This window comes from Pipistrellus kuhlii, unplaced genomic scaffold, assembly GCF_014108245.1.
Source record: "Pipistrellus kuhlii isolate mPipKuh1 unplaced genomic scaffold, mPipKuh1.p scaffold_m20_p_6, whole genome shotgun sequence".
In the NCBI taxonomy this organism is placed as follows: domain Eukaryota; kingdom Metazoa; phylum Chordata; class Mammalia; order Chiroptera; family Vespertilionidae; genus Pipistrellus; species Pipistrellus kuhlii.
Window position 1 is genome coordinate 21,748,895 of NW_023425562.1, and position 27,946 is coordinate 21,776,840.

General features: G+C 56.6%; 2 protein-coding genes and 1 long non-coding RNA gene across 6 annotated transcripts; 2 read left to right on the top strand and 1 right to left on the bottom strand.

The window, feature by feature from the left end:
• Positions 1 to 2,489: 2,489 nt before the first annotated feature.
• MATN4 (matrilin 4) lies at positions 2,490 to 16,609 on the bottom strand. 2 transcript variants are annotated; one of them, XM_036417817.2, is made up of 10 exons: positions 16,510 to 16,609; positions 13,441 to 13,555; positions 12,140 to 12,709; positions 11,281 to 11,403; positions 8,719 to 8,841; positions 8,504 to 8,626; positions 6,187 to 6,600; positions 5,932 to 6,084; positions 2,939 to 3,046; positions 2,490 to 2,842 (listed from the first exon to the last, which is right to left on the bottom strand). In XM_036417817.2, the coding sequence occupies exons 2-10, from the start codon at positions 13,517 to 13,519 to the stop codon at positions 2,784 to 2,786; spliced, it is 1,752 nt and encodes a 583-aa protein (XP_036273710.1). In that variant the 5' UTR covers positions 13,520 to 13,555; positions 16,510 to 16,609; the 3' UTR covers positions 2,490 to 2,783. The 2 variants fall into 2 exon arrangements, with proteins under 2 accessions (XP_036273710.1, XP_036273709.1); XM_036417816.2 differs by lacking the exons at positions 13,441 to 13,555; positions 16,510 to 16,609 and having other exon boundaries at positions 12,140 to 12,935.
• On the top strand, positions 13,184 to 13,709 carry LOC123651494. Its single transcript, XR_006740257.1, has 2 exons — positions 13,184 to 13,291; positions 13,365 to 13,709. It is a non-coding gene; the product is annotated as an uncharacterized LOC123651494 (long non-coding RNA).
• RBPJL (recombination signal binding protein for immunoglobulin kappa J region like) lies at positions 14,371 to 26,443 on the top strand. Of its 3 annotated transcripts, none has more exons than XM_036417823.2 (12): positions 14,372 to 14,717; positions 16,478 to 16,586; positions 17,849 to 17,974; positions 18,973 to 19,043; positions 19,210 to 19,325; positions 19,606 to 19,780; positions 21,561 to 21,698; positions 22,085 to 22,194; positions 22,467 to 22,619; positions 23,422 to 23,577; positions 23,678 to 23,781; positions 23,873 to 26,443. In XM_036417823.2, exons 1-12 carry the CDS (start codon positions 14,696 to 14,698, stop codon positions 24,156 to 24,158), a joined length of 1,566 nt encoding a protein of 521 aa, XP_036273716.1. In that variant the 5' UTR covers positions 14,372 to 14,695; the 3' UTR covers positions 24,159 to 26,443. The 3 variants fall into 3 exon arrangements, with proteins under 3 accessions (XP_036273718.1, XP_036273716.1, XP_036273719.1); XM_036417826.2 differs by having other exon boundaries at positions 23,489 to 23,577; positions 23,873 to 24,114; XM_036417825.2 differs by lacking the exon at positions 21,561 to 21,698 and having other exon boundaries at positions 14,371 to 14,717.
• Positions 26,444 to 27,946: the final 1,503 nt, after the last annotated feature.

A 27,946-nucleotide genomic window follows, 5' to 3' on the forward strand; every position in this document is an offset into this window, starting at 1 on the left:
TGGGCAGCAGGCCTCTTGGAGATCCACTTTTTCCTTCCATAGCTGAGGGTTTAAACATCTCAGTGCAGGTCGAGGGAGAGCATAACCCCTGGCAGGCAGTAGGTGTTTTGTAACTGATGGTTTGCTTCTCTCCCTTTCTCACTATCTTGAGTCCAAGAGTCGATAACCCTTGGAGAAACTGAAAAGGGCTGTTAGAATAGAAAGATAAAAGGCCAAAAATCAGGGAGAAATGGAAAGCCAAAGGACACAGAGAAAGCTGTAATTCAGAAAGGGAGTCAGGGGGACTGGCTGAGGCTGCAGGCCCCTCCTGCCCTGGGGTTTCCCACCTGGGACCAAGCCTAACACCTGTTACCGAGTGGAAGAAATCAGCTCCAACCCCTATGGAGGATAAATGGCCTTTTGAATATTCACATCTCCAGGAGCCAAGAGGGCTGAGGGCTGATCTTCCTTCTAGGGGATCTGGGCTTGAGTCCTCCAAGCCCTAGGAGGTTTGGCTCAGTGGATAGAGTGTGGGCCTGAGAACTAAAGGGTCCAGGGATCTCTTCCGGTCAAAGGCACATGCCTGGGTTGTGGGCTCAATCCCCAGTGGGGGGCATGCAGGAGGCAGCCAATCAATGATTTTCTCTGGTCATTGATGTTTCTATCTCTCTATCTCCCTTCCTTTCTGAAGTCAATTTAAAAAAAAGGAGTCCCCCAACATGTAAGTGCTCTGTGCCCAGTGTCATCCGCCTTTGGCCACCCGGAGGCCCGGTGGCTCTGTGCCTTCTCTTGACCTAAGCTTTCTTGGCAGTCACTCTCCTCCCGCCTCCTTTCCCCCTTCTGTTACTTGGGTTCTCTCTGTTCTTGGGTTAATGAACTGATGAGTCCTTTGTGGGGCTGCTTTCCTTAGAAGTAGGAGAGACGTAAACAAAGAAGCAAGGGCTAGCTGTCCACATGTGGGACATTCCTTCCTAACCAAAAGGCAAAAGGGGGTAAGAGGAAAGGGAAATGAGGGGGAGGGGGGGTTGGGAGATGGGGAAGGAAGGCAGCACCTCTCAAAGGATACCCAGCTGGTAAGCAGCGGGGTTGGTCTGCAAATCCAGGCGTGTGTGCTCCATACCTATGGAACAGAAGCCACCTCTCGCCTGGGGTGGTGGGTCGGCCAGTGTGTGTGTGTGTGTGTGTGTGTGTGTGTGTGTGTGTGTGCTGGGAGGGTTTGAACCGGGAAGAAGGCCTTATGGAGAAGGGCTAGCCTGGATCCTTAGTCCAAGTGCCAGATGCCAAGTGTCTGAGTTGGGACTCAACTCCAAGGCAGGGCTTCAGGCGCCATCCAGTGGCTATGGAAGAAATTGCAGGATAAGCGAGCAGATGAGAAAAGAAACCCCAGAGAAGGCAGTGCTGGCCATCGCCAAAGGAGGGAGCTCTGCCTTTGCACTCCTGGCCACCCCATCAGTTGGCATCCTCAATCCAATCAGACCCTCCTAGGCTGCTGCCTGATCCGGATGGGTTCCCCTCACTGTGTGACCTTGAGCAGGCAACTCTGCCCTCTAGGCCTGGCTCCCCAGCTGTAAAATAGAAGTTTGGGGCAGACGAAGTCATCCGTCAGGCACTGTGGCTTAGCACTTTAGCTAACATCCTCAAGTCCAGGTAGGATCTCAGTCACCAATTATCCCGTCCCCACATACTCCAGCCTCTCCTAACTGCACACGTTCATGCTTTGTTCGCCTGTAAAATCCTCCTTGGCCAGCTACAGAAATTCCAGCCACAGGGTAAGGCTTGGCTTGGAAGGTCTGCAAAAATGGGGATGATAGAAGCAATAATTCCTACCTCACACGGTTATTTGTAAGGATAAAAATGCCAATTCCTGCAAATCACTTCATCTTTGCATTTTCTTACATGCACTTGGGAAATGGTACTACTGGTCTGTGCTCTGTACCAGAGGGCTGGTTTTAGGGTTTTCTGTTTGTTTTGAGGAGCAGAGGCAGAGAGTGTGGGGCACAGACTGGGCAGGCAGTCCTGATACCCTCTCTTCTTCCTCCCTAATGCAGGCGGGAGATGAAATCCAGGTGAAACCCATCTCTCCGTCCCCACCCCGTCCATTGAGGGACTCGGTGACTGCCTCCAGCTTTCTCACCAACGCCCCCGCCCAGTTCCAGCAGCTCTTCAGGCAGGTCTGGGGGCACCATGAGATGGGTACGGCCAGAGAGCGAAGCGTTGGATCCGCTGCGGAACGGAGGGGGCGCAGACTGGCGCAGACCCTCAGGGCTCCCCCCGCAGCCGCAGCCGGTAGAAGGAGCCGCCTGCTCCGGCTGAATAAACAAGGAGGGGGAAGCGGAGCCCGGGCCCCCGCCCCCCAGCCCGCCCCCCGCACAATGCGCCTTTCTCCGCGGAGACGCCGCTCGGGCGCCGCAGAAGCGCGCTCCGTCTGGCTTCCCCTCCCCCTGGCGGCATAGCCAGACCCACAGACGGACCCCAAGGAAACCAGATTTTTTTCTTTTTTTCTTTTTTTAAGAAAAAGAAAACAAACGAACAAACAAGAAACCCAACAAAGGACTGAGAAAGCAGAGAAGCGAGCGGGGAGGGCGTGCGGATCTAGCGCCCCCCCCCCCGCCCCCGTCCTCCGCGGTCAGGCTGGAGATCCAGGCGAGGCCAGCTCCGCGCTGGGAACCCGCCAGCGCCCGGTCCCCGACGGCCCGAGCTCCAGCGGCCCAGGCTCCGTCCCGCCCCGGCGCCCCGAGGGCGCACCAGGGCGCATACATAGTCCTCGGGGCCTCACCCCCGCCCGGTCCGGGCCGCAGCGGGCCTCACACGTGGGTGGCCAGCTGGTTCTCCAGGTCCTCCAGGCGCGCCGTCAGCTGGGCGAGTGAGCGGTTAAGGAAAGCGGTGGGGGTGGCGGTGGTGGGGGGAGGAGGGGTCCCATCCCCTCCACTCCGGCCGGCGCCCCCAACTCAAAGGATATGATTCTGAGTGAGACTCTCGAGCGCCCCCAGCGTGCGGCCCTGGAACTCCACGAGGCTCTCGCATTCGCAGGGACTCCGGAGCTCCGTGCCTGCGCTGATGCCCTCCTCTGCCGGCCAGGGACAGAGAGGCGGGGGGATGAGAATCTGCAGGACCAGGGGTCCCTGGCCAAGGCCCCAGGCTAGGGGTGTCGAACTCAATCAGAGAAGGGGCCAAAATCTAAAATCCAGCCTAAATCGCGGGCCGAATGGTTTACTGAACAGTCATAAACTGTCATTGTGATGGAAACGCAGCGGAGTGCAGTGATGACAGCGCGGTGCGGGCCACATTGCAAGGCCTGGCGGGACGGATTTGGCCCGAGGGCCTTGTGTTTGACACATGTGCCCCAGGCTATGCTTCCACCCAGCCTGTGGTGGAGTGTGGGGGCTCTGAGTTCAAACAGACCTGGGATGAGTTCGGCTACATAGCTGTGAGATACTGGAAACCTCACTCAACCTCTCTAAGCCTCAGTTTCCTCATCTGTAACAGAGGGTGCGAGAAAATCTATTCATTGGCTGGTACTAAGGATTCCATCATGTGTGTATGTCTATACGCACCTTAGGAGAGCGTTTCTCAAAGCCTGGTGCTCAGAATCACCAGGAGATCTGGTTAAAATAAAATAGATTCTCATTCAGAGTGGGGAAGGCGCTGAGATGCTCCCAAATGCTGCTGACGCTGCTGGCCCCTGGCCCACACGCCGAGGGGCCAGAGTTCACAGCAGCACTCGCCACGTGAAACTTTACGCAGTCGTGACATGTTCCGTGTCTGCCCTGTCCCGTGTGGTAGCCACAAGCCACGTGCGGCTATTTAACCCTTGAAATGTGGCTTTGTGTGACTAAAGAACTACTTTTTTTTACTTTAATCGTAATTAATTTAAATTAAGTGGGCACATGTCCCCGGTGGCTACCTTATTAGGGGTGCAGAACCAGAGCACCACCTGACACAGCCAGGGTATTTCAACTAGACCCGCGGGTCTCCAACTACCCCAGGACAGAAAGCATCAGCATCATCGGGGAAGTTATTAGAAATGCAAATTATCAGGCTCCACCTGGATCAGAAACACTGCAGTTGGGACCCAGCAATCTATGTCTGAACTCAACCGCTAGGCGAGTCTGATGCAAAAAGTGCCTTATAATTAAATTTGGTCCCCATTTTGTTCTTAGCTACATAGGAAATAATGGTGTTGCCCTAACCACTTTGGCTCAGTGGATAGAGCGTCAGCCTGCAGACTGAAGGGTCCCAGGTTCGATTCCGGTCAAGGGCATGTACCGTGGTTGTGGGGACATCCCCAGTAGGAGGTGTGCAGGAGGCAGCTGATCGATGTTTCCCTCTCATTGATGTTTCTAACTCTATCTCTCTCCCTTCCTCTCTGTAAAAAATTAACAAAATATATTTTTAAAAAAGAAAATAATGGTGAATTTGACAATGGATGGTACCTTAGATTCACCAACATTCTGTAAACATGAGGCATTTTTAATGACAGCACAATGCCTGGGCCTCCAATAAAGAACTGCTGTTATGATTTTAAAAGGTTATTTCTTAGTCTTGTATGCATCCTCAGCAAACTGCTGTATGTCATGCCATTAATGGCATTGGTGACTGTCCCACAAAGACTCCTAACTTTGCAGATGAGGGAATCAAGGGCCGGGGGTAGGGGAGAGGATCTGCCCAAAGTCATACAGCTAATTGGTGAAGAGCCTCAACCACAGAGCCCAGATTTCTCTTAGAATTCTAGAGCTGGAGACAACCTGGGTAGCCAGCACCCTCCCCAGTTACAGAGGGGAGCTGAGGTAGGGGTAGGGACTAAGTATCTTATCCAGTGTCACACTGTGCGGGACACGAGAGCCAGGACAGAAAGGGCCCTGAAGGAGCAGCTATCCAGTGCCTCCCCAGTGCGCTGGCTAATTATTAGAATTAGCCTGGGTAGTGTATGTGTGCATGTGTATATATGTATATGCATATACATACACACATATGTATGTATACACCTACATGTATGTATACACAGCTGACCCTTGAACAAAGCTAGGATCCACTGCATAGTTGAAAATCTGCAGATCACTTAAGCCAGCCCTCTGCATATGCAGATTTGTTGGCCTATGAACAACATGGATTTGAAAGGAGCGAGTCTACTTATAGGCACACATTGTATCCACATTTAAGTGGACCCATGCAGTTCACTTAAGCCGTGTGTGTGTGTGTGTGTGTGTGTGTGTGTGAGAGAGAGAGAGAGAGAGAGAGAGAGAGAGAGAGATTTCCCAGGCCCAGCCTAGCCTTCCTGAACCTCGCTCTGGAAGTAGGGCCTAGAAATCTGAAAGAAGAGTCACATCTTAGGCCTGGGCTAGAGTCTAAAGACTCTATGGTAAAAACTACCCCCCAAAACCCCCTGTATGGCCTATAAAGTACAGTTCACAAGGTTCAACAGCTCTCTCCTCCTTCACAACATTTTTTCAGCTGAGCACCGTGAAGTACGGGTTGCATTTATCGGCTACATTGTTCAAACGAAAACACATAGCTTTGTGCTCTTGAAACACTCTGTCCTGCCACTTTGCCAAGTCTGCAAAATTGAATTCCAAGTTAATGAACTACAGAAGTGTTGTCTGGCATTCCTCTGAGAAATGTCCCCCAAATTATTCTGCACGCCCACTAGTTTGGGGGACAGGAATAGCCTCGTCTAGTACTTCTTAAACGTTAACATGCATGCGAACGCATTTGGTTCAAGTGCGAAATCTAATCCATTTGGCCTGGAGAGAGTTGGAAATGCTGCTGTTCTAACAAGCCATCCAGTGAGGGCCTTGTGGCTGGTCCCGGGCAACACTTAACAGCAACAAGGCTCTGTCTAGCGAGGCCCACGCCCTGGCTGTAACCCCAGGAGGGGCTGGAGGTGGACAGTAAGGAGAGAGAGCAGAGGGTGGGCAAAGAGAGGAGGGGCGGGGCCGAGCCGGAGGTGCTCACCGGGGCAGATGCTGCCTTTGAGGTTATCCAGCAGGTGCGTCATGGTGCTGAAGTCCGGGGAGTAGGACACGTGCAGCTCAGCGGGCTCCGAGGCGATCTGGCGCAGCTCCTCCTCCACCGCCTTGCCCACGCCCACGGCGTACATGACGATGCCTGCGGAGAACACAGGGGGCGCCCTGGACCTCAGGAAAGGCACCTCCTCGCGTCCAACCCAATCCCCAGCCCCACGCCAGCGCGTCCTCGAGCCAAGCCCACCTTCCTCCTTGGCGCGCGCAGCCCACACGGAGACGTCGTCCTGGGAGCGGCCGTCGGTGAAGACCAGGCCCACGCGGGGCACATTGAGGAAGCGCGACCGCGCGCCCTGCGCCTCGGAGAAGCTGTGCTCCACCATGTGGCGCAGCGCCAGCCCCGTCATGGTCCCGCGCTCCATGTACTCCACCGCCAGGACGGCCTGCTTCACCTCGGCCGCCGTGCCGTAGCGGCCCAGCGGGAACTCGGTGCGCACCCGGCTGGAGAACTGCACCATGCCCACCCGCGTGCCCTCGGGGGACACGTCCAGGAAGTCCACGATCTGGTTCACGAAGCGCTTCACCAGCTCGAAGTTCTGAGGGCGCACGCTCTTGGAGCCGTCCACCAGCAGAACCAGGTCCACGTGGCCCTCCCGGCACCCTGGGCAGTGAGGACAAGGTCTTGGATGGAGAGCCCAGGATCTTGGCTGGCTGCAGCCATCTACCCGGCTCAGCATTCATTCACTGATAACAGATGGCACGTGTGAAGGCCTGCCTGTGCCAGGCCCTGCATGATGTATTGTTATTATTAGTATCAGCATCATTACAGCCTTCGCCATTTATTGAGTGCTGAGCACAACAAACCAGGCAATATGCGAAAAGCATCTTAACAATAACAATAATACCCACAACTACAATAGTTAGTGTTTATTGATCATCTACTATGTACCAGACAGAATTCTAAACACTTTACCAGTGTTAACGATACTAAATAAAAACAAAAGCATTATTACTGGACAGCTTACTGGGTCAGGCACTGGGCTAGGTGCTTTATATGTTGTTTCTCAATCTTCCCCATAACCATGGAAATTATAACCATTTTCTGGAACCCGAGGTTCTGAAGTAGAAAGTGTTTTGCTCTGGATTCCATAGCCAGTAGTGGCTGAGCCAGGATTTGAAACTAAGTCTTGTCTGATCCCAAAACCCATGCTCCTAAGCACTCTGCAATGATGACTCCCCTGTTCTGAGCCAGGGACTTTGCTAGACCCAAAGGTGTTTCAACAATAAATGTAGCATAATCCTGATCCATAAGGCAATCAGGAGACGTGCCCTGCATTACAGCAGAGAGCCTGAGGTAAAAATAACTCATTCTTCCTAGAGATGGTGAGGAAGGCTGCCTGGAGGTGGTGACATTTGGCTTGGTCTTCAGAGAACAGTGGGCATTCTCCAAGGCTGGAGGGACATTCTAGACGGTGGGAGCAGAATGTGCAGAGGCGTGGAAGCGAGGAGCTCTCGGACAGGCCAGTCTGGCTAACGTGACCACGACCCACAGTAAAAACAACCATAATAATACATCATGATGAACTACATATGCTCACATACAATTAAAATCACATTTCATGAGACAATATTTATCCTTTCTACATGCTGTAAACTCTATTTTTTTTCTTTCTTTCATGTTAATGATGGTTGTAACCCCCTAATTTGATTTCATTATCCACAAATGTGGTTGTACCCCCCATTTGAAAAACTCAGGGGTAAGGCATTCTGTAGGCACTAGTGAGCCACAGATGGCTTTTGAGCAAGGGAAGAATGTGATCAAATACAGGAGTGGAAAAAGTAGGTTATAGTTGTTTGTATGGAAAATAATACAATAATCAACAAATAATATAAGAATAAACTTTGTGTTTCACATACTCACAACTGCAAACTTACTTCTGCCCACCCATGTATGTATTTTTAAAAAATTAACCTCAGCCGGCCAGTGTTGCTCAGTAGTTGAGAGTTGAGCTATGAACCAGGAAGTCACAGTTCCATCCTGATCAGGGAGCATGCCTGGATTGTGGGCACAGTACAGGGGGTGCAAGAGGCAGCCAATCAATAATTCTCTCTCATCACTGATGCTTCTATCACTCTTTTTAAAATCAATAAAAATAGCCAAAACCGGTTTGGCTCAATGGATAGAGTGTCGGCCTGCAGACTGAAAGGTCCTGGGTTCGATTCCGGTCAAGGGCATGTACCTTGGTTGTGGGCACATCCCCAGTAGGGGGTGTGCAAGAGGCAGCTGATCGATGATTCTATCTCATCAATGTTTCTAACTCTTTATCCCTCTCCCTTCCTCTCTGTAAAAAAATCAATAAAAATATTTTAAAATCAATAAAAATATATTGGCAACAGGGTAAAGAATTGGAGAGAAAGAGATAGAGGCAGGGCATGGCACACCCTCCAACGGCGTCACCACCCCCTACACTCACACATTCACACCACACCCACACCAAAGTCAACGATGCTCAGAATGTGAGCAGTGGGGGCAGGGACAGTGTCCCCTCCCACCCATAACTCACGGTTGCAGCTCTTGCCATCTGCCTGGAGTTGCCGTCCATCAGGGCACAGACAGCGGTAGGTGAGGCCGTCACTCACACACTGGAACTCACATCCATGGTCTACACCATTGCAGAGATCCCGAGCTGAACGGAGAGGCAGGTCAGGGTAAGTCAGGGTGGACTCCACCAGCTAAGACCCCTTGCCCCTCTGCACGATGCAGGAGACCCCTTCTCACCATGACAGCTCCTCCCATCAGGTAGCAAGTCGTGGCCTTCTCTGCAGCGGCACCTTGGCCCAGCAAGGGTGCTAACACACTCATGCTGGCAGCTGTGGTTCCCAAAGCTGCAGTGATCAATGACTGGTGGGAAGGAAAAGGCAGCAAAATATCGCTTCTGACTGGAGCCATTAGAGACTCAGTCCAGGGTGCTAGTGTGTGTGTGTGGGGGGGGGGGAGCTCGCCCTGCAGCTCCTCTGGTCCTGCTGGAGTACAAAGCCAGCTCTGAAGCAACAGAACTAGGAACCTGGGAAACTGACACAATGGTGCTCACAGGCATGAGTCCCTTCAGTGCACAGGTCAATGTCTGAGGGAGAGGGGAGGCTGGCATATACTATAAGGACTGCACTTCTCAGCCCTGACAGCACAGCTTTCAATAAATACCCATAGTTGAGTGTCAACCTATGTACCCGGAGGTTGATTCTAGATCAGGGCACATGCCCAGGTTGCAGGCTTGATCCCCTTGGGGTATGCAGGAGGCAGCTGATCAATGATTCTCATCATTGATGTTTCTATCTCTATCCCTTTCTCTACTTCTCTGAAATCAATAAAAAAAATTTAAAAAAAAATTTAAATCTATGCCTTGCCGAAACTGGTTTGGCTCAGTGGATAAAGCGTTGTCCTGTGGACTGAAAGGTCCCAGGTTCGATTCCAGTCAAGGGCATGTACCTTGGTTGCCGGCACATCCCCAGTAGGGGGTGTGCAAGAGGCAGCTGATTGATGATTCTCTCTCATCGATGTTTCTAACTCTCTATCCCTCTCTCTTTCTCTCTGTAAAAAATGAATAAAATATATTTTAATTAAAAAATATATGCCTCTACTGCAATCCTCAACTATCCTGATTTAATTAATCTGGGGTGGTAACCAGGCATCTGTGATTCCTATACACACAGGCCACCTTGCTCTGGGCCAGGTGGCCCTAACAATCAGGACCCAGATGCATCCCAGGGTGCACCTTACTAAGCCAGGATGAAGACCAAGAATCCACAGTTCGGAAAACAGGACCCCTGCCCTGAAGATGCTCACTGACTGAAACAGGGGAACTAGATCCCGCCACTTCACCTGCCTGAGCCTCCATTTCCCCCTCTGCAAAATGAGGAAACAGTGGAAGAGAGAGCAATTGCTATTCACAGGTTCCTTCTGGAGGAGGTGAGCTGTTGCCCTGCTGCGTATCTTGATGGCTGAGACATGCAAAGATGGCCTAGTGCTGCACTGGGGACTAAGCACTGGAGAGGAGTGAATTAACCTGCATTTAAAAAGTTGAGAATTTAGGGTTTCTAGAAAAGAGGGGGAAGAGGAGAGAGAAAGAAAAAGAACAAGACAAATGGTGTGAAGATAAGTGACTGTGTGGGTGGAGAAGCCAGTAAAAAAATCCTGTGCCGTGGGTGACTGAGAGCTTTCAGGGTGAAGGGTGCTTAGTTTTCAATTATTTTTTTTTTTAAATGGGTGTTTCAGGGGATGCCTGCAATACTTTCAGCAATAAAGATTTTTAAAAAAAGGATGTTTCCTTTGGGGTGTGTATGTTTGGCTTTATGCAATTCACACCTCTGTCCTCCCCATCTTTAGTGAAATGGACATATGCACACACTTACAAATACACACACACATGTCGTTGTGTGCACAAGTGTGTGAACCAAGGAAGAGGCTGATTTATGCGCATGGAACAAGGGCAGCCTGTGTGGGGCTGAGAAATTGAGAGAGGAGTCATAAGCTGGCTGAATTCTGAAGAAGAATGGAAGCACTCAGGGAGTTCCCAGAGATCTGGGGGAGGGGTTGGGATGTTCGCGGGTCATCTCATGGGGCTTCAGATCCGTTTTGTCAACGTTCTAGAAACAAGAAACCCCCAGCGGACATGATGGGGATCACATGACCTCATTTTCCAGGTTGTGGTGAGGCTGGGGGATAATGTATGCAGTGCTCCAAGCACACTGTCTGATATTAACTTGGCACTCAGCAGATGGCATCTGTCGTTAAGATGAAAGGAGGGGACACAGATACACATGAAAAAGAAAGTCCCGATTGTACAGGCAGAGCATTGTGTGCCGTAGCTTTTCAGGCGGCAACAGTAAAGAGCCGGCCTTGAAAGACCTGCAGGTGCGGGAGGAGCAGGGAGAGAGCCAGGCGAGCAGCCCCGGGGAGATGCGGAAGCAGGAATGACAGCATGGACGCGGCAGGTGGTGGTGTACGGAGTGAAGACTCCCGCAGTATCTGAGTTACAGGAACTCCAACGATGTGCCCGCGAGAAGACACAAACACATTTGGAAGGTGTGTTGGAGCCAGGCAGGAGACGGCCTGGACGAGTGGACAGGAGGATGCAGGAAGCACACGGCATGATGGGGTCACGGTTTCTAGCCGTGGTCGCCTCCAGGACTTGTGTGGCTCCAGGCACACAGTCCCTTTCTCAGACCTAGAAGGGGAGGGAGCTGGACTTTGCTTCCAAAGGCCCTTCCAGACCCATTGGGCTGATGCTGGGGCGATGGGAGCCTCCGAAGGCTCAGGGTGGCAGGCCGGGATAGTTCTCACCCAGACAGCCCTTGTGGTCCGCCGCTAGCTGGTAGCCCGGGTTGCAGGTGCAGTGGAAGGTGCCAGGGGAGCTGACACATTGGTGCTGGCAGCCGTGTCCCCCGTCAGCACACAGGTTCTTTCCTGAGGACACACAAGAGGAGAACAGCAGGGGACAGATGGGCAGAGCCCTCCCACAAGAGACAGCTGGGTGCCGGCAAAGGCAGCAACCACGACCAAGTATGGACTTAGGCGGGAAAGGATTCACTGGGAGAAGGGCCGATCCAGGTGGGAAGGCTTCGGGAAAGAACAGCCCCTGTGAATAGGCTCCAAAGAGGCAGGCCCCGGCCCTGTGTGTCCATGGGCTGGGGCAGGACTGTGCAGGGGTGAGGCGGAGAGGCGGAGAGGCGGAGAGGCGCTGGACCAAGGTGGGCGGAGTAACTCTAGCAGCTTGGAGGAGGGGCTAAAATGCGAGCGGGCAGGGCCATGCCAATGTGGGCGAGACATGACTCTTTGGAGTGGGCATTTGGCTCTCACGTTTGAGGGGCGGTGCTTCCAGTGTTGAGGGGGCGGTGTTGGAGGTGACATTAAGCCCATGGTTAAACCACAGCCCATCCTAGTTGGAGAGCTCGACAAATGTTGCTATTGGTGCGTGAAGCCTAAGCAAAAGTGGCCGGAGCTGGCATGGGACACAGCGTGGCTGCATGGCGTGCGTTAGGCCTTGAGGAAGGTGACCAGACGTCCCGATTTTTAACCATTTGTCTGGTCACCTTAAGTGCCTCCGCTCTCTGGTAGTCGGGCCCCCGCCTTGGGGGGATGGAAGAGGTAGGAACGGGAATCTGGGCAGATTGAGCCTCGCTCCAGCGCGTCCCCAGCTCACCGCACAGCCGGCCCTGGAACTGCAGGCCGAACTCCTGGATCAGGTCGAAGGACTCCACCAGGAAGACGTGCTCGTCCAGCGGGGGCGATGCCATGGCGCGCAGGGAGCCCACGTCGGCGCGCTGCACCCCCACCGCGTAGATCTCGATGCCGCGGGCGCGCGCCTGCGCCGCCACCTCGGCCACCCGGTCCTGCGGCCGCCCGTCCGTCACGATCACGGCCACGCGCGGCACGCGCGCCTCCGGCGGGCGCGCGCCCTCGGCCACGCTGAAAGCCACGTTCATGGCGTACTGGATGGCCAGCCCGGTCATGGTGCCCTGCGCCAGCGGCACCAGCGCGCGGACGGCGCGCTCCATGTCCTCGCGGCGCGAGAAGGCGCCGAGCCGGAAGACGCTCTGCACCTGGCTCGAATACTGGATCACGCCGACGCGCGTGGCGTCCGGCCCCACGTCCAGGCGGCGGAGCAGGCCCACTAGGAACTGCCGCATGGTCTCGAACTCGAAGGGGCGCACGCTGCGCGAGCTGTCGATCACAAACACCAGATCCAGGGGTCCGGTGCGGCACCGGGGGCCTGCGGGGAGGTCAGAGAGGGCTTTCCTAGGCCAGGCAGCCTCCTCTCCGAGGAGATCCCCAGGGAAAACCAGGGTGGAATGGCACTCGCCCTGCATAACAGCGCCCTCAGGAATTACCCCAGCAACTGCAAGTCAGATGCCTGCTCTCCTCCAGCAGGTGCTGAGGGCCTGGGCCAGGAGATCCACCAATCCTCTATCCGACAGCTCTGAGGGCTGTTCGGAGGAGGCATTGCCCCTTTGGGACAGGGAGAGGCAATGTGGCAATTCAAATGCCCGTAGGAGCCAGGTGGGCAGCATAGAGGAGTGGGCCGGTGGGATAGAATGGCGGGCACCCAGAGAGCCCGTATCCCTCCCTCCTAGAGTGGGCAGCTGCAGCCGAAAGTCGCATGCAGCATGCAGATGCATGTTAGCAGATCCTTGGATTTTTAAAAAGAAGTCCCAACTACGGATTTTCATGTGAAATCTCTTGATTTTTTTCAATTAACTCTGAAAATTTTAACACCAAATAGGCATTCTGCATGAGCCCAATCTTGTTATCTCTAAGTCACGTCCTACAGATGGGGAGACTGAGGCCCAGAGAGGTGAAAGGTTACATTTGAGGGGGGAGAGGGGGAAAGGGACACACACTTCCAGCGTCTTGCTTTTCTCTCCCAGCAGGCCTAGCTGGCTGCAGTCAGAAAACCTGACTTGTTCCTCTCCCCTCGCTGGTCAGGGCTGGACTCCCTCTCACCTTCGAACTGGAGCTGGGTTTCCCAGGGCTGGAGGAGGAGCAGCAGTATGGGCAGTGGTGAGCGTGGAAGGCCCCTCATGGCACTCGGGGGGGACAGAAAACAGCGTGTCAGAGCCTGGAGGGAGGAAAGGAAATGGCAAAACAATAGGATCTGCAGGACTCTCGTGCTGGGTGCTGGGCACCTGGGGTGTAGGAGGTTCCTGGGTTTATTTTACTGATCTCTCTGCTTTTGTGTATCTTTTCACAAGAATTAATTTTCATTACAGTGAGACTGCTGAATTCCTTGGGCTGGACACAAGGTGAAACGCTTCTCATGCATTGTGGCATTTAGTCCTCTCGACAAGCTGGCAATTCTATGAGAGGGTCTGTCACTGTTCCCACTGCATATAGATGGAGAAACAGGCCCAAAGAATGTAAGCGCGGGTACCCAAAGTCTCGCGACAAGAAAGCGGTTGCACCGGGATACAATCCTATACCTAGGGCAGTGGTCGACAAACTCATTAGTCACCAGAGCCAAATATCAACAGTACAAGGATTGAAATTTCTTTTGAGAGCCAAATTTTTTAAACTTGAACTATACAGATAGGTACATTGTTATTAACTTATTTAGGGTACTCCTAAGCTGGCCTTTGCTAAAAACAAAAGGGGCCAAAGAGCCGCATGTGGCTTGCGAGCTACAGTTTGCCGACCACTGACCTAGGGGACTGGTAGTTCCACGCCTTCATTTCCCCGGGAGGAAAACCTCTGCTGAAGGAAGCCATTCCTCACCGCCTCACCGGGGGTCCCTTTTCCTCCCCACACAAGGCGCCTCTGTGTGGCTATCCACACACACACACACACACACACACACACACACACACATACACACACCCGGCGCAACGACAGGCCTGGGGAGGGCCTGGCGCTCCGGATGGGGAGGATTGGGAGGGTGAGGGGTTGGGCCCTGCGCACTTGAACTCGAAGCTTAGGGCCTCGACTGGCCTCCAGCTCCCAGGAGAAGCCGCCAGGGGGCGCCCTCCCGACTTGGCCTCATGGGCTCGGTGGCCGTGGGAAGCCACATCTGCCCAGCAGGTGCCCCTGCCCAGAGCAAACAGCGGCCGGGAGCCCGGGCCTTGAGATAAGGCGGGAAGGGGGGGGCGAGGGGAGGCTATATCCGGCCTGAGGGCCCGGAGCGGGGCGCGCAGGGTGCTGAGGGCAGCAGCACGGGCCGCACCCAGAGGGCTGAGGGAGCGGCTGGCGGCCTCGGGACGCGGCCATGGACCCTGTGGGGGCAGCAGGTGAGCGTTTACCCCCGCTTCCAGGCGCTGGGCGAAGCCCCTGGAGAATCACGAGGAAGACTCCCATTGCACAGATGGAGAACATGAGGCCCAAGCTTAAGGTGAGCAGACGTCCCGATTTTGAACAATTTGTCCCCAAGTGGGGACTATTTTAAAATGCCGCGGGACGCGGGGACAAATTGTTCAAAATCCGGACTGTCCCGCCAAAAGCAGGACGTCTGCTCACCTTACCCTACAAGCTGGCAGTCCACGGAGCTGCAGAGAGACCTGGGACTCCTGGAGTTGCTCCCCTTCTTCTTCTTCTTCTTCTTCTTTTTTTTTTTTTAATACATTTTATTGGTTTTTCACAGAGAGGAAGAGAAAGGGAGAGTTAGAAACATCGACCAGCTGCCTCTTGCACACCCCCCACTGGGGATGTGCCCGCAACCAAGGTACATGCCCTTGACCAGAATCGAACCCGGGACCTTTCAGTCCGCAGGCCGACGCTCTATCCACTGAGCCAAACCGGTTTCAGCCATTTCTTCCTTTTGAGTTGCCAGGCAACCCGGTGTCCAGGGGCCCCTGGACCTCTCTTCTTTGCATCCACGCCCTCTGCTCTCTCCCACTCCCGTGCTGGATGCGTTGGCCATTTTTCTCTGCCGCCGCCTGGCAGAGGGGGCCAGCCGCCCCCGACCCAGCCGCAGCCCCGCCCCTTCCCCCAGCCGTGAATGGGCCTATTCTGAGCGAGGCCGGTGCCTGCCGCTCGCTCTAGGCGGCCTTCCCGTCCCGGATCCTCCCAGGCCTGTGGAGGAACAAAAATCCCTCTGGCAGGGACCGTCGCGGAGGGTGACTGAGCCAGATGTGCCAGCTGCTGGAGGTGGAGACGTGTGGAATGCTTTCTCCAGCTCGGGCCGCAGCTGAGGCCAGGATCCCCAGAGCAGGGAGGTTTAATAAGCTCGAGGGGTTTTTGCCATCTCTCAACCTTTCCTACTTTCAGAAGCCTCCAAGCCCCCAGGCCCCCCAATCTTTTTTAAATATATATTTTATTGATTTTTTACAGAGAGGAAGGGAGAGGGACAGAGAGTTAAAAACATCGATGAGAGAGAATCATCGATCAGCTGCCCCCTCCCCCCACCCTCACTGGGGATGTGCCCGCAACCAAGGTACATGCCCTTGATCGGAATCAAACCCGGGACCTTTCAGTCCGCAGGCCGACGCTCTATCCACTGAGCAAAACAGGTTTCAGCGAGGTCCCCCCAATCTGATTAAGGTCCCCTTATCCTGCTCTCTCATCTGGCGCCCTACCTGTACCCCAGGAACCCTAGAAAATCAACATAGCGGCCGCCTCGGAGTCCATCCCCTCTCCAGCCCCCTCCTCCTACGGAGGAAGGAACTGGGTCCAGAGACAGCCGTGTCTCTCCCCAAGTTACACAGCAACGTGGTGGCGAGGCTGACGCTAGAACCCAGAGCTCTTTGGCAGGGGGGCGGGGTGACTCAACCCCCCAAGATCTGGAGATGCCTCTAGGGCGAGCCAGCTCCAGAGGGAGGAAAGTGCTGTGAGTGATTCCTCCAGAGCTGGCTGAAAAGCGAGCACCTTGGGGAGGTTCCTGGGGTTTCCGAGGGGAGAGGGTTGGGGAACACGTCCCCTCCCCTTTTCGGGGGGCTTGCTGGTGTGGGCTCCGCTTGGAAAGGACCCTCCAGACGTGGAGAGGGCACCGCGGGTCCAGTGCGGACACAATCGGGTTGCAGCTAAGTTAAGTTTGGTGCCCCCCCCCCCCCAGAGCCCTCGGCGCCCCCCGGCCCTCTGACTCACCTGAACCTGCGGGACCCCCCGGAGGCGCGGCCGCGGAGCGCAGCGGACGGGCGGAGCCCGGCGGGCGGCTGGAGCAGGTAGCGGCGGGCGGCGGGCCCGAGGCGGGAGGCCAGGCGGCTGCGGCGGGCTGCGGCGGCGGCGCATTTAACGGGGCGGCGGGTGGGGAGGGGGAGCGCAGGCGGCGACCCTCCCACTGGCGGGCGAGCCCCTCGCTCCGGGGCGGGGCGGGGCCTGAGCGCGTCGGGCTCCAGCCGCCGGAGAGCCGCCCCGCGGCCCCGGGGCCGGAATTCGGTGCCGCCGGAGGCTGGGCGGCCGCCCCTCGGCGCCCGGAATGCGTGGGCGGCCTCGCGCCGCTCCCCGGGGGAGCTCCGAGGGGGAGCGGGCTTGGCGGGTCGCGTTTGCAGCCCGGCTTCCCAGGGCGCGGCAGGCTCCTGGCCTCCGCTGCCTCCTCCAGGGGTGAGGATCGGCCCTGGACTCTGGTCCTTCGAAGCGGGTAGAGGATTCGGAGCAGCCTTGGTTCAATGGCTCTCCTGGGCCCCACTGGTAGTCCTCCAATCTCTGCCATCACGGACTCCTGTGTTCTCTGCAATTGCTTAAGTCTTGGGCCCACCCACCCTCACCCACCCACCCTCACCCACCCACCCTCACCCACCCTCACCCACCCTCACCCAGCAAAACTCGCAGGCTGAGAAGCCATCAGGCCCTAGGCGCTGCCTGGCCCACTCCACGTGGCAATGGAGGCCTTGCCATCAAGGAAAGTACAACTGAGACAGGAACAGGCCTCTCTCTCCAGAGGAAGGAGGGAGGGTTAGTTTGCAGGGGAACAGTGACCTGGTCTCCTCCCCCAATCCCAGGAGACTGCGGACACGGGTTGGGGGCCCTTCCGTGTTTGCAGGTGTCTGCCAGCAGGCGAGAGAGCACCCTGCTCCCTGGGTCCAGCGAAGGTTACTGTCCCCCCGCATCAAGGTCCCCTCAGAGTGCAGGGAGAGCCGGGTGCCCTCGCAGAGTCCGCCTCCACCCCAAGGCCAACACAAGTTGGGTCTTTGTGCCGCTGGGGCATCGCCGCAGGGTGGTGTGTGTGTGCCTGGGCGGTCCAGGTGGGCTCCAGGCAAACCTCACTGAGAACCGTGCAGCCCAAGTATTTAGCTCACGACTTGCATGCGCCCACCAGTGGTCACCACTGGAACTTCATTTCATTCAACACTAAGGTGACCAGATGTCCCCCTTTTGGCGGGACAAGTTGTTAAAAATCGGGACGCCTGGTCACCTTATTCAACACACGTGTGCTTTGAGCTCCATGCCGCCTCACCCTTTGATGCTCCCGCTGTGGGCCTCGCAGGGCCTCCCCGGAGCACACCACTGTCCTGCGGGAGGGCGTGCGCCGGTGCCTGCAGCAGCAGTGCGAGCAGACGGTGCGGATCCTGCACGCCAAGGTGGCCCAGAAATCCTACGGAAATGAGAAGCGGTAGGTGCCCCGCCCGCCCCTCCCAGGTCGCGTGGGCATTTGACCCTGCAAGCTCTTCCTCCTGTTTAGCATCTTTTGGAACCTGAGCAGGAATGGGGCTCAGCTGTTGGCTGATCGTGGACCTTTTCCTTCAGCCACCAACAGGCCCCACGTTGGTCTTAGCAGAACCTCCCTGGGAATCTGCGGTTTCCATTCATTCACTCACTCACCCATTCATTCACTCACTCATCCATTCATTCATACTTTCCTTCAACAATAGGGACTGAGTGCTTGTCATGTGCCAGGCTCTCTGGGCACCGCTGGGCACTGGGCGTATGGCTGAACAAGACACATACGGTCCCTGCTCTCATGGCATCTTCATTCTAGGGAGGAAGAGAGACAATGAAGTCCCCACAATCAATGAACGAGATTCCCAATGAAAGCTGGAAGGGAGTGGATAGTGCACTGTGATAGAAACAGAAGGGAGGGAACTTTTGCTAGAAAGGTCAAGGCAACGTCGGATCTGAGTCTCGAATGTGGAAATGGAGCCAGACAGGAGAGAGCCTGGGGGAAGCGTGTTCCAATGGGGAGAAAGAGGAAATGCACAGACCCCGTACCAATGAGGCCTGTTTGAGGTACAAAAGAAGTGCCGTGGCTGCAGTTTGAGAAGGGAATGGGGATGAGGGAAATAAAGTTGGAGAGGTCAGCAGGGGCCAGATCAGATGAGGACCTTGAACGTAAACCACTGGAGGATTTTAAGAAGATCAGTGACATGGTTGGCTCGTGGTTTTACAAATACAGATGTGGAGCTGCCAAGAAGCCAGTGGGTTCTGAGTATGTTTTAAAGGTGGCGTGGAGGTGGCCCGGATGTTAATGGGGTTCACAGTCTTGGAGGAGCCTGGGGAGTGGGGGTGGGAAAGGTGGAAGGGCATTCTTCCAGGTTTCTGCTACCTTTGAGACGCCTACAAGACAGAACAGGGGAGATGATACACAAGCTCGGCGCTCACATGTCTCCGCAGGTTCTTCTGCCCCCCGCCCTGTGTCTACCTCGCAGGTCCTGGCTGGAGGGTGAAGCCGGTGCCGGGCCAAGGTGAGGACAGACCCCAGGACAGGTCGCCTTCCTCGGGAGGGGACCACGCTGTAGGGATTGGGAGCGGGGAGGTCCGCAGGCCCAGTCTCGCTGCGCCCTCTGGCGGCGAGAAGTAGGCCTTCCCAGCCCCGGAGTCCCTCCCGAGCCCGCCGGCGTCCCTTTCCAGCCCACCTCGCCGGGGACACGGGGCCCACCGTCTGCGGCTACATGGGACTGGACGGCGCATCCGGCAGCGCAGCCGAGACGCAGAAGTTAAATTTCGAGGAGCAGCCCGACTCCAGGGTGAGAGTGCACAAGAGGGGGGTCCCAGTCCTGCTCCCACCCCTGCCTCTTCCTTGGGGAGGAGAGCTCGTCTACTCCGCTGCAGAGGCCACCCGACAGGTGGGGAGGGGAGCCTGGACCCCGAGGATCCGCCGGGAGGGCGCCCCGAGAGCTTGGACTACGCCGCTTCCGTCACGTCTGTCCGACGGGGCGGACGTCAGATAACGGGGGCGGGGGGAGGAAGGTTCACCCCGAGTCTGACAGCTGAGATGAGCCGGCCCCACCCCCCTGAGCCCCGCAGGAATTCGGCTGCGCCAAGACCCTGTACATCTCAGACGCAGACAAGAGGAAGCACTTCAGGCTGGTGCTGCGGCTGGTGCTCCGGGGGGGCCGGGAGCTGGGCACCTTCCACAGCCGCCTCATCAAGGTCATCTCCAAGCCCTCGCAGAAGAAGCAGTCGCTGAAAAACACCGACCGTGAGCGGGGCGGGGCTGGACCGTAGGCGTGGCGGGGGGTGGGGGGGAGAGGTTGGGAGGGGGAGAGACCTGGCTTGTAGGGGTGGGGTCAGAGTGGAAGAGGCGGGGTCTGAGCCGAGCGGGGCGGGGACCCGGTCTGGCTGAGCCCGTGGAACTGAGCTCTGGGAATAAGTCAGAGAAGCAAGGGCAGAGTTGAGAGGGACAGACACCTGTCTTGAGTGTGTGAGTTAGGGACGGGGTAGTTGGGGGGCGGGGCGGGTAGAGGTTGAGGGGGTTAAACGGCCAGCAGATACTGAAGTAGAGACGGATTAAAAGTGACAATAAAAAGAGGAAATTCCGTTAAAAATATTTAACAGAGGAAATTCAGTTTAAAATATTTGCTCTAGGCCTGGCTCTGTGCTGGGTGCTGGGTCCCTATAAAACAAGGACAAGTGTCTATTCTAGAGGAACACAGTCTGGCAGGGAGAGGGGCATGCATAGAGGATCAAAGAGAGAGTCTGAGACAAGTACTGTCCTGGGTGCCAAGTACTGGAGGATCTGAGACTATAAGGGGGTGGGGGGAGCCTGAATAACAGTGACATCACCACCACCATCCCCGATGGGAGGGGGGAGGAAGGGGGAGGCGAAGGGAGGGTTAGCTTTCCTAGAACACCTTAAATGCACCAGCCTATTTGATGCTCACTGTGTCCCTGTGAGGGAGGTACTGTCACTGTCCCCATGTTGTAGATGCGGAAAATGAGGTTTGGAACACTCATCCATTTGTCTGAGACACACTTGGGCCTAGCATATTCCAGGCCAGCTAGGAAGCGGTCCAGCCAGGATTTGGACTTGTGTTGATGTCACTCCGAAGAAACCCCGAAGGATGTCTCAGATCCACACTCGGCTGGCCCTGGGTGTCAGGACGGGGCCAGGGAGGAGTGTTACAGTGCGGTGGGTGCAGTGCAGATTCTGGAGCCGGGTGGCCTGGCTCTGAATCCTGGCTCTGAGTCCAGTGGCCCTCAGCATGTTGCTCTCCTCAGTGGAGATAATATCTCCGAGGGTTGCTGAGAGGTTCAAAAGAACTCATGCCTAGAAAGCATTTAAAACAGTACCTGGCACACAGCAAACTTCAGCTATTGGACCATGGATCCGAATGTGGGCTGAGTGTATGCCTAGTGCTGTGAAGGGAGAGAGGGAGATGGCCCGAGGTGTTCTCCCCGGGTGGTCAAAATCTACCGGTAATCAGAAAACAAACAGTGGCTCTTCCTACGGGAGAGGCTGGAAGAGATCGATGCCAAGCCCCAGACACGTTGCCCTGCTGCTTCACACGACAGGGCCTCTGCTTATGCAGCCCCCAAGCCCTTCTACCTACTTCACGCTCCCCAGCTGAGGGCATCGCCTCCTCCAGGAAGCCCTCCTTCGCCCAGTCCTTACCCACCTGACTGAAATCTTATATTTATGTCCCTGCTTCCTCTCTGAGACCCTGAGCTCCTCCAGACCAAGCCTACATCTGATTCTCCCTCTGGGGCCCAGCACCCTGCTCAGGGCCTGCCTCAAGTAGTGGGTTCTTCATGATCGTGTAGGGAGCTGAAGGACGCCCAGGCAGCCAAAGTGAGCAGGCGCACGTGCAGGAGCGGGACTAGGGCGGGTGCTGGATAAATGGCTGTGACATGTGAATGCCCACTGTGTCTAGGCTGGCGGGCATTGGAGCCAAATGGGCACAGGGGACAGAGAGTGGAAGCGTCTGGCATGTCCAAGGGACCCAGCCAGGCCGGGGCACTGACTCCTCCTCCCCTCTCAGTGTGCATATCCTCGGGCTCCAAGGTCTCCCTCTTCAACCGCCTGCGCTCCCAGACGGTCTCCACGCGCTACCTCTCGGTGGAGGACGGGGCCTTCGTGGCCAGTGCGCGCCAGTGGGCGGCCTTCACCCTGCACCTGGGTAATGACACCCGCGGGCGGGGGCGGGCACTCGCCTTCACTCACCCAACACTTCAGGGAAGGTGACCTCCGCCCCTGGAACGGAGACTTTGAAACACAAAAAGACTTGCCAGGGGTGCCAGTGAGTTGGTGACTGAGCCATGACCTGTGAATCCAGTGTCCAGCCCAGGCCCTTACCTCAGCCCCTGCCCCAGGGGTCAGACCTTTGCAAGGATGGCCACGAGGGACCCCTTCGGGAGGGGAACCTTCAACCATACCCACAAGACCCACATGGGGCGCTGACGGGGTGGTGGCAGAGGCCAGAAGGGCAGGGTTTGGAGCAGCAGCATGGGGCCCTCTGAGACCCTCTTCTTCCTTCCTTCCTTCCTTCCTTCCTTTCCCTCCCAGCTGATGACCACTCTTCCCAGGGGGACTTCCCCCCTCGAGAGGGCTACATCCGCTATGGCTCCCTGGTGCGGCTGGTCTGCACTGTCACGGGCATCACGCTCCCTCCGATGGTAGGGAAGGGAGGGTCCCCGGAGCCATGCAGAGGGTGACCCACGCGGGCAGGGCTGGAGGGGGAGGGCCTGAGGCATAGAGACACCTGTAGAGCTCTCACCCAGGATACTCAGTGCTTTGCGGGGCCGGATAGAGGCAAAGGGCTGGCATTGGGGGTGGGGGGTCTGCCAGTGCCCACATGGCTACGGGAGGAGCAGAAAGCTGGCAGGGAGGGTGGCCTCCGGCACCCAGACACCGTGCGGTCACACTTCCTGTCACCTTGTTGCTGTAGATCATCCGCAAAGTGGCCAAGCAGTGTGCGCTCCTCGACGTGGACGAGCCCATCTCCCAGCTGCACAAGTGCGCGCTCCAGTTCCCCGGGGGCCCTCCTGGCGGCGGGGGCACCTACCTGTGTCTGGCCACAGAGAAGGTGGTGCAGTTCCAGGTGAGGAGCGGAGGGGATCAGCACCAGGCCTCTTAGAGTGCGGAGAGCCACGGCACGTTAGACCCGCGGTCGGCAAGCTGCGGCTCGCAAGCCACAGGCGGCCCTTTGGCCCCTTGAGTGTGGCTCTTCCACAAAATACCTCGGCCTGGGCGAGTCTGTTTTGAAGAAGTGGTGGTAGCAGAAGCTTAAGTTTAAAAAGTTTGGCTCTCCAAAAAAATGTCAACCGTTGTCCTGTGGATATTTGGCTCTGATGGCTAATGAGTTTGCCGACCACTGGGTTAGACCATCATTGTTGTATGAGCTCTCCTTCCTCCCGGGGGATGCTAGAACCATAGACTATGAACACAGAATCAGAGAACATAAAAATAAAAATAATAATAATAACATTACTGAGCAGTGCTCCTTCCCACAGACTATTAGAGTCTTAGGAGGCTGGAATATAAAGTTGCAGGCTGAAAATTAAAAAAAAAACAAAAAAAACAATAAATAAGGATATTGAGTGTGATGGAGCAAAGACCATTCGAATCATAACATTGTAAGTCTCAGAACTGTGGAATGTTGGGGCACAGAACTGCAGTGTTAAACATAGGATTCTAGGATCCTAACAAAATAGACCTTTGGAAGCCAGCTCACCCAGCGAACTTATTTAACTCGGGGGGGGGGGGGGGTTGAGGGGGGACGGAAGGGCCTGGTCTAAGCTCCAAGGGCAGGCATCCCGCAGCGCCTGGGACTGGAACCCAGAACCCGGAGCCCGGGCGCCGCCAACCGGAGCTCCTGCCCCTCCCCCCGCGCCTCCGCCCAGGCTGCCCCCTGCCCCAAGGAGGCCAACCGGGCGCTGCTCAACGACAGCTCCTGCTGGACCATCATAGGCACCGAGGCGGTGGAGTTCTCCTTCAGCGCCAGCCTGGCGCGCACCCGGGAGCCCGTCACCCCGGTGCCCCTCGTCAGCGCCCTGGAGGTGAGTGGGGGCGGGGGTGGGGGGAGGATGGGCGCTAGGAGGGAGGGCGGGGGCGGGCTTGGCCACCCTCCCCCACATCTCCGGTCCCACCCTCTCCCAGCTCAGCGGCGGGGGAGACGTGGCCACTCTGGAGCTCCACGGGGAGAACTTCCACGCGGGGCTCAAGGTGTGGTTCGGGGACGTGGAGGCGGAAACCATGTACAGGTAATGGGCGGGGAGCGGAGGGGGCTTGTCATCAGCCCGCCCGGAGGTCTCTGCAGCCCTGACCCCCACCCTGCCCCCTGTCCCGCCCCAGGAGCCCGCGGTCCCTGGTGTGCGTGGTGCCCGTGGTGGCCGCCTTTGGCAGCGCCTGGCGCTGGCTGCGCACGCCCATCACCGTGGCCGTGAGCCTGGTGCGCGCCGACGGCCTGCTGTACCCCAGCGCCTTCTCCTTCACCTACACCCCCGAGCTCAGCGCGCTGCCCGCGCCCCCGGGGGCGCCCGCCCCCGCCGCCCCCGCCGCCGCCGACGCCGACGCGCTGCTGGAGAGCATCCACCGCGAGTTCACGCGCACCAACTTCCACCTCTTCATCCAGACCTAGGCCCCGACTCCCCTCCCACCCTCTGCCCGGGCGCCCGGCGCCCCGCCCTCTGCCCCGGGTGCCGCGGAGGCCGGGGGCCGCCGGGCCCAGCAGCCCTGAAACCCGGCCCTGCGGGCTTGCAACTGGCTGCTCCTCTGACGCCCAGGAAGATGCTCTCTTTGCTGCACTCCGGGCGGCTCTCCCGCCTTTGTCTACGGTTCACTCTAAATCACAGTCTGTCTCCCTCCCTCGGTACCTTTGTGGATGTCTCTCTGTGTGCCCTGTTGCTCCATCTTTGTCTCTGTCTCACAGCGTTTCTCACGCCCAGGCCTGGCCTACAGACCCTGGAGCACCGGGCCCTGATGGGAGTATGAGATCTGTGGGGGTTGTCAGGTCCCCCCTGAGCCCCGGGTCCCACCTGGAGGCAGGTGCTGCACCTTGGCCGGTGCTTCCTCTTTGGCTCACGTCTTTAGTGGTTGGGCAGGTGCCTGGGCACTGGGAGGGTCTTGCCATCTTCACTATCCACCAGGCCCTTCTCTTGTAGGCCCATGAGGATGCAGTACTGAGGGCCAGGGGTCACTCTGCTGTGCTAGCAGCACCTCCAATCCAAGTGAGACTCTAATCTGTACAACCCACCTGTCCTTCCAGTGTGCTTCCCCCGCCCTCACAGGGGGGAGGAAGCACGCCACGGAGCAGAGAGCCTGTCCTGTGGGCCCCTCCTGGAGAAGAAGCCAGCAGCCCTGGCCGGATGCCGCCCCTGGGGGCCACCTGTTCACGCTGGCAATGAGTTATCCTACCAACAACCCCACCCCAAGCAAAGATGCACCCCAGACACACAGGGAGAACACAGGACACAATAAAACGTCCCCAGGACACCTCCAGACACATCTGAGATCAACCGGGCAGTAACCCAGCTGCGAGAGAAGCTTCTCTGCATGAGGCCCGGAGACCAGGCCACAGCCATCCCTGCGCAGCCCGCCCGCCCTCTGCCGCTCTGTGCTCTCCGGGAAGCAGAGGGCCCGGACAGGGTCCTGATTCTGGCTGCTGGAACCGGGCACACCTATCACAGGTACCAGCGGCCTGTACCAGCTCCTCCTGGTGCCAAGTGGAGAGAACCAGTTTGAAGTGCTGGTTCAGGGTTCTCACCTCCTCCCTGCCTGGACTTCCCTTGAACTCTGAGGAGGGGCTGTTTTCTGCAGAAACTCCTCCCCCAGAACATGGAAAGCCCCAGGAGAAAGAAGATGCTGACACTTCCCAAGAAGTTTGCTCTTTAGACTCCCCAAAGCCTCGGTCAGCAGGGTGAACCCCCTCCCCCATCCCAGGGAAGGAGCAGCTGGTTCCAGGCCCCTCCTAGCCAAGGAATGCAGGGCACAAGCTGAAGGGGAAATGCCCCCGAGGTGAGTGCTCACCTCAGGAGAGCTTGGGCTCCGTGCCTGTGGTGGTGGTGAAGCCGGAAGCCACTCCTGAGGAGGCTGAGAGGAGTTTCGTAGCCCACCACACAGGAAGTTGGGGCTCAAGGGCCCATCCAGCCCTGCCCTCAAGGACTTCCTCTGCCACTCCACAGGCAGGCCTGCTGGAAGCCAAGAATCTGGCTGGCCTGAGAGCCCTGGCCCAGCTATGCAGCTTCCCCAGGGCACCCTAGATCCCTGGGTCCCACCCGCACTCCCTCCTGGAAGTCTATGACCTCAACGCTCCAGCCCGAGCCTGAGTTCCAGCTGCTGGACTGTCCCTGGAGGTCCTCCCAGCCTAAGCCTGAATCCATGGAACATCAAACTCCCCTCCCTGCCCGACCCCTCTCACAGCCCTTCCTCTCTGATCTCCTTCCCCCACATCACCCAGTTCCCAAGGCCTAAGGACTGACTCCAGCCCTCCTTCCACACTAAAATAGGCCTCCTTCGCTCTCCTGCCACTACCACCCTGTCCTCCAAACCCAGCTCAGATGCCACTGCCACCAAGGTCTCCCCAAGGCAGGATCAACTGCACAATGTGTGGGGCCCCGTCCCAAAGTTATTCCGAATTCCAAGACAGTGACAGCGGAACCTGAAATCAAGGCAGGGCCCTGCTAAGCACAAGGCCTAGTGTGACTGTACATGTCACCAGGCCATACAGCAGGTCGTGTGTCCACACGGTGGAAAGCCTCACTGGGAGCACGCCCCCCTTGGAATAAAGGGCTTTGTGTACATTTCAAGTGTCCCCTGTAGACCACGAGCTTCAAGTGGAAAGGAGCTCGTCGCTGTATATCCTGGAGGGCGCAGTACAATGCTTGGTTATTGAGTTGGGCTCAATAAATACCAAATTGCATTCCATTACATCTGGAGCTTGCAAGTGCAAAGTGAAACCAGCAAGTGGCACTGCCCCCTTCCTGAGAATTTGAGTTTTCCTCCTGCCAGGGTTCCTCAAGATAACCACTTTTTCAAGCTCTCAGGATCAGAACCTTCCAGGGTTGAGATACATTGCTCCCATTCCCATTTCCTCCTCATTTTTACCAATGGGGAAACTGAGGCTCCGAGAGAGTAGGCCCGCGAAGTTCTCAGAGTAGGTTGAGGACAGAGTCTGATTTGAATTCTATACTCCTAATGCTAAGTCTGGTGCTCTGAGGTTTTTTTAATTCTCTGCCTAATAGTATTTAACACTTTAGTTTGCTGCTAGCTGTCGGTAGTGTGTGTGCATTACAAGGGGCAGAAAGCAGGCGGCAGAGCACATAGTGAGAATAAAGACAACATTTTTTTGTTCCAAAATCTCCCAATTGACCAGCTTTCATGCTACCTGAGGTTCTGCCATGAACAAACTAGCTTTCTGGCTTAAGCATGGACCTTTGGGTCTCTGTCTCTCTCTGTCTCTGTCTCTCTCTCGTTTAAATTGGGTTTCCTCCAAGAGAACTCATAACCACAGTGGGAAATTCTCAGGTATCTTCCCCCCTGGGGAGGATGGGGACTGCTCAGGCCATAGACCATGAAGATGGTAAGAGAGAGAGGAAGTGGCTTTAAGGGGAACGAAACCAGCAACACAATGAGTTTCACAAGGGTCAACATTGACCATACTCACCCCAAAGGGCCCCACCGTGAGGCTTGGCTCTGTTCCAGGCCCCAGTTGACAAAAGCAGGCGGGGCTGCGGTGACACAATACGCCTTCAGTGGTGAAGTGGTAAACACCTGCTCTAACTGGCTGCTGGCCACCTGGGGCAGGGGTGGGGGGATGGGCGGAGCAGGCAAAGTCCTGGGGAAAGGCTCGACCTTGTGACCAGGCTCCAGGTGGACGCAATCTGGTTACAAAGTGTTGAAGTGGGGGCCACCCTACCAAGCTCACCCCCAAACCCCTGGTGATTCAAAACGAGCAGCCCGTTTGAACAGATGTGAGGGCGTCTTGCAAGACTCCAGTTACAAGGAGCAGAGGCCCCTCCAGCCTCCTGGGGCTCAGGAAATCCCAAGGTGGCAGGGGTCTCAGAGGGGATTTGAGACCAGGCTCCTTGCCTCAAAGGGGGCGTGTCCCCAGTGAAGGGACGCTGATACAAAGCCTTGGACATTGTGGACGTGAGCACTCTGGAGCCCACCGGCCGGGGTGGGAACTCATGGGCAGTGTGTCCATTTGGGCGAGTTACTTAACCTCTTCGCTGGATTCCTCATCTGTAAAACGGGGTGCTAACAGGATCTTATTGTGCGGAATTGTGACGAGTGAGTTCAGGAGTAAAGCACAAAATGGACTTCCTGGAGGTCTGGTAGATAAGAAGGATCTTACCCAGCTCCCAGCATGGCTGTGAGGATCAGAAGTGTCCAGAGTCTGCCGATTACAGTGCCCGCTGAGGCCAAGCT